Source organism: Cyprinodon variegatus, unplaced genomic scaffold (genome assembly GCF_000732505.1).
Source record: "Cyprinodon variegatus isolate N-32 unplaced genomic scaffold, C_variegatus-1.0 Scaffold342, whole genome shotgun sequence".
Classification (NCBI taxonomy): domain Eukaryota; kingdom Metazoa; phylum Chordata; class Actinopteri; order Cyprinodontiformes; family Cyprinodontidae; genus Cyprinodon; species Cyprinodon variegatus.
The window spans coordinates 645,535-650,975 of record NW_015150795.1 but is presented as its reverse complement, the minus strand read 5'-3'; the positions used below and the strand labels follow the sequence as shown (position 1 = coordinate 650,975).

The 5,441-nt window shown below is 37.1% G+C and overlaps 1 protein-coding gene across 2 annotated transcripts in view; it reads right to left on the bottom strand.

Annotated features, from left to right (window-relative positions):
* The window catches only part of evi5 (ecotropic viral integration site 5), a 57,169-nt gene that overhangs the window by 40,547 nt on the left and 11,181 nt on the right, over window positions 1–5,441 (bottom strand). For both annotated transcript variants that reach the window (XM_015385530.1, XM_015385531.1), the window contains exon 2: window positions 3,737–3,926. In XM_015385530.1, coding sequence (XP_015241016.1) covers window positions 3,737–3,926 — 190 coding nt within the window. The remainder of the gene's footprint in view (window positions 1–3,736; window positions 3,927–5,441) is intronic.

Genomic DNA, 5,441 nt, shown 5'->3' with positions numbered 1-5,441 from the left:
TATATATATATATATATATATAATATATATATATATATATATATATATATAAACTGTAACTGGAGCGTGTAACAAAAATAATTTCCCTCTGGGATTATTAAAGTATTTCTGATTCTGATGTTGCTTTTATTAGCATTAGCATTTAGCCCCCAGTTACCCTGACACCCCTAAACAAAGACTACATTTCACTCTATATATAAATGTGGAGTCTGGCAATTATTGTAATCCCCAAATACAATTCATTTATTGGCTTTAATTAACTATTTTAAAGTTTTTGTAATTTGTTTAACAGGATGTTTCTTTTAAATTGGTAATTATATTTTTAAAAGTATAATTAAAGTCATATTTGGATAAATAGAAATACATGTACCATCTACAATATTATATTTACTTATTTCATTCTACATTTCTATATTTCATGGGACATTCACATTTATGCATCTTATTCATGTTGGCCTTCCATATAATTCAGGGATCATATAATAAGGATTGTAACCTTTGGGAATCTATGCAGTTGGAATAGAAACACCTTTATTGTCTGAAAAGTGGGGAATCAGGTAAAAATGTATAAACAGAAGAAACCAGATTTACACAGATTAATTAATCTAAAAAGTGAAGCTCTGAACTTATCGAAAAATAAAGTAAAATGCAGTTATTAATAGATAAGTATTCAGTAAATTCAGTAGTTTAACAGAAGAAAGAGGGAAGCCTTTTCGACTTGTGTTTCCCTTTGGTCATTTTGTCTCACCGTGAGTTTTCTCTCAGTTAAAAGTATTGATATTTGTCCAAAAGTTGAACGTACAATAACTGATTATAAAATAAAAATCATTTTACTTAATCTTTTAATTTGAGCATTTTATTCTTTCCATCTCAAATAAAAAAACAACAAAAATGTGTTGCCGGAAGTTAGTAAGGACTCAAAATAAATACAAAATTAGATCATAATATAAACCTGTATTTATGAAACAGGCCCTCCTCTGAGTAACTCCCTTATAATCACATTTTAACTGGATGAATTGGGGAAAAATGCAGAAGAAAAATTGTAGTCAGAAAGACTTAATTAGTTCTACTTTGTTTTCATCAAGACACCTGAGCTACTTTGATGAGCTTCAATAGATGTTCTCTACATCCAGTCTGTGTGTCACAGCTGAAGGTGAACTCAAACATAGAAGAAAAACTTACTTTTTGATTGATAAAAGCTTATTTAATTTTTCAATAGATGGCAGAACCAACCCCAGCCCCATTTTATTTTATTACCTGCAAAATAAAATATATTTAATTTACCCCTTGCAATGCACTTGATGACTACAAGCAATATGAGTACCCCCCATCTGGAATCACTGCACTAACTGATGGCAAACAATACGTCTTATGATGGAAAGACCCAATGTGTTTAATTTAAACTGTAATGGATATCCAAGCTAACACTCAATTAGGAGAGCATTGATCAGAGGAGCAGCCATGGTAACTCTGGAGGAGCTGCAGAGATCCACAGTTCTATGTCTCAACTTTAATAGAAGAATGATGAGAAGAAAGCCTATGTAGAAGAAGACAGAGCTGCGCTGTGTTAACACTAAAATGCACAATGTCCCTGCTGTTAGTTTCACAGCAAAGCTTTTATTTAGCTGTAGTTTAGCTAGCAACTGTTTCCAACTAGAACTAGTCTCTTGGCTAAAGCAATAGTAACCTAAATGCTGTTTTATACCTTTGTCAGAGTGTTTTTCTGTGTTCCTGTGCCACTAAGCAGCAGCTGCTAAGTCACTTCTCCACGAAAGAGCAGACTGACACGGAGCCAGACAGGAATTTACACGCACAATGACCTGAGCCGTTTAGTATGTCTGCTTTCTACTGACAGCACAACCTGCGGAGCAGCAGGGGAACTCGCTCTCAGCCTCTGAGACAGAGAAGTTATACGCAGCAGAATATAAGGCCTATGTGCGATGGTCCTCACACACACTGACGGTTTATACCTGCTCCATCCGCTGCACTATAACAGATCCACTCCGATTAGAGATAGAGGGATGTCATTTCAGAAAAGGCTGCTGAAGCTGGAGCTGTTGCTGGCTGAGAATGTCATCAAAGCAGTTTGGAGATTGGATTAAAGTCCAGAAATTATTTTTAAAAGATAATAAATTCAGACATATCCACGTTAGTCTGGATACAGGTCGTCTCCTGTGTCTTTATCTCTCTTTATGAGAGGAGAAAATGATTTGAGGAGGAAAAAGTGAAATAATTATGAAAAGATAATTAAAGAAATAAGCCCTTTCTTTATGATAAAAAATAATTATATAAACATCTATAAAAAAAAAAAAAAAATCAGCTACCAAACTATGGAGTGAAATTTGTTCTATTATTGTTTCAAGCAAAGAACATGCTTTGTGAATCGAAACTTAGAGAAAAAACAGCAATCTCGAAATGAAAACTTTGAAAAAAACTTCTTAAGAGGTTCTGAGGGTAACTTTGCCACTTTCTCAGATTTTTCAAATATTTTTTTTCATATTTTACTTTTTCTAAATTCTTTTTTTTTGTTGCAGTTTTCATATTTTCATAATTTTGATGAAATTGAAATGTCTCTTTTTCAGACCGAGTTTTAAATATTGTTACTTTTCTAATCACATTTCCCACATCCTATTCTCTTCTCTTCCAGCCCAATACAAACGTTCACTCTTGACAAATAATAATGTTGTTGCTAACGTCCGGCAGACCAATAGAAATGCTTCTTCACTCCTTACTCCAGAGAAAGTCCCGCCCCCAGAACAGAGGAGAAGAATGTGATCTGGAAACGCAGTTTAAAAAGAATCAAAATCTGTAAAACTATCTGAAAAAGAGAAAAGATTTTATTTGAAAAACATAATAGAAAAAAAAATAGATGTGAAGGCATAAAATCTTTAAAAGTAATTTGAAAAATAAAAAAATGAAAGAGCAAAGTTGGTCTCAACCTGATTTTTTTTTTTTTTATTTAATACTTTTTTATGCCTGGATTGCATTTTTTTATTTTGATTTAGAAAATGTGTTTCTTTGCAACAATAATGGAACAAAATTAAATCTATAGCCTGAGTTTTATATCTCATCAGAATCAGCAGAATAAAATCTGTATTCACTGCACTCTAGATCATCTTCAAAACTAAAGATCATTGATTCTCCACTGAAGACAGCGTTGCTTTGGGAAAAAAGGGCTCCATAGTTTCAGCCTCCATGTTTGCAACTATGAGAGACATATTAAGACCTGCAGATATATTGGTTCTACGAAGAAAACAAATCTGCACCACACTTTTCATGCTTTGTGCTTTGTAATAAATCCCTGATAAAAAGCAAATTAAGTGTTGTAGAAATGTAAAACAGGTTGTGAACACCTCAGTAAGCCGGTGTTCTGTCAGGCCAGCATACCCATAGTCAATACGCATGCGCAATACGTCAGATTTGTGTTTATCCCTTTAGTTTTGCATGAAAAATAGACTTTAAACTACCTCAACGGGCGTGTTTTCCTTTAATCATGTACAAAAAAAAAAAAAAAATACAAAAATTAAGTAATTTTGTTTTGTACATGACTAAAGAGATACACGCCCATTGAGTTAGTTGAAAGTGTATTTTTCGTACAAAACTGAAGGGATAAACGTACTGACTATGGGTACGCTCATCTGACAGAACACCGGCAATGCTGTGGGCATTCAGGAAGCTCTTTAGCATCACCAGAACTCCCGGACACCTCATAGATCGTGACAGGAACCCGCCTCACCTTAAGCTGCTTCTCCTTCTTCTTCCGCACCTCCTCCCACTCATTGACGATTCGGCCCCACAGGATCCAGGTGTCCTCCTCCAGATGGGAGAGGTTGGAGGAGGCCGAGGAGCTGGACACCAGCGAGGAGCCGCTGTTTCTCCTCGAGCCATTCATGGAGCGCAGAGACTTGCTGTCCGTCTCCAGAAGCCTAAAATCAGCAGGAGGAGAAGGATGTTAGTAATTCATAGGCTGTTGACACATGAACTTAAATGAGGCTATTTAAAAGGGGTCAAACCTGACTGATCACCTATCTTTATAAAGCCTGACCTTCCAATGCTGATTTCCTTTAACCAACACAGTCAGCCATTAAAGACTCTTAATACACCTTTAAATTTTCCAATCTTATCCAACTGAAAAAAATTTATCATAAAAACATTTCCTCTTTTAACCCCTTAGCTGTCACCCCAAAAACACCAAAGAAAGCAAATGCAACTTTTTAAAGGTAACATTTTAAACTTTTAACCAGATTGTTTAACTTTTTTCTAGTATTTTAGGTTTTAGTTACCGAGGGTCAAACTATAATGCTGCGTTCACACCGGACGCAGCAGGAGCAGCAAAATCGCCTCTGCTGCTTCATTTTTGCTGCTTGTACAAGTTAGTTCTGATGCGCGGCTGAAGCAGCTTTGTTGCTCTGGCTGTTACTCTATCCTTTTTCTGCCTTGCAGCTATATTTGCTGTGATCAGTGGGAATAAAGTAGTTTTAATATGTTTTTAAGTGGGAAAATCCACCTGAAAACTTAATCAGTGCAATCAGTTCATCCAGATTACCATCCTGCCTTCCAATACTGTTTCTGTCGGAGCCGCTCAGACCCCCACATACCGGCGGCGCGCTGTCAGTAAGAATCCCATTCAACAGCAGCCTATGGCCCGGTCGTCTCCTCGCGGTTCGCCGCGGCGGCTGGAAGGTGGTTTTCATGTACGTAATCCAAACTAATAAAAGCGAACACGCTTTGTCGGCAGATTTTTTAAGTTAATTAAGGCATTAATAAACTGTTTCAGAGGAGTGATCACAGCGCTCTGATCATCAGTGATGTGTCTGTCTCACGGCCAGCTCCCAGATCAGCGTTTCTGATTGGTTGATGCAGCGTGTTGAGAAGCAAAAGTTCAATGTTCGATCTCGAGCAGCGGCGCGTTGCGCGCGTCAGATGCTTAAACGCTCCCGATGCGCTGCTTCAGCTGCTCAGACACGCTGCACCTGCTGCTCAAAACGCGCTGCGGGGCCTTTTGCTGCGCCTTGACACACGTCAACCATTGACTTTGCATATGAACTCACTGCTTCTGCTGCGCCTGCTGCGTCCGGTGTGAACGTAGCATAATGCTTTGATGTTGAAATTAAAGGGTTAACATCTGATCTTCACTCCACTAAAACAGACATTGTAGGGATTAGAGATGCACCGAAGCATTTTTTTCTAGTATGCTAAGCAAGCATGTGTCATCCAGTTCATTCATGCTTTCAGCAGCCACTCCTTGTGTAAATTAGACTATTTAAAGACAACTAAGAAAATACAAATAGCCTTATTTGTATCTTCAGAACATTACTGGTTGACAGCCTTACTTTTTTTTTTCTTTTTTAATAGTTGTAGGAATTATTAAGTGACTGATGCAGTAAAAGCATGTGGAGAAGAGGAGACCCAACTAAAGGCTGATTTATACTTTGAAACCA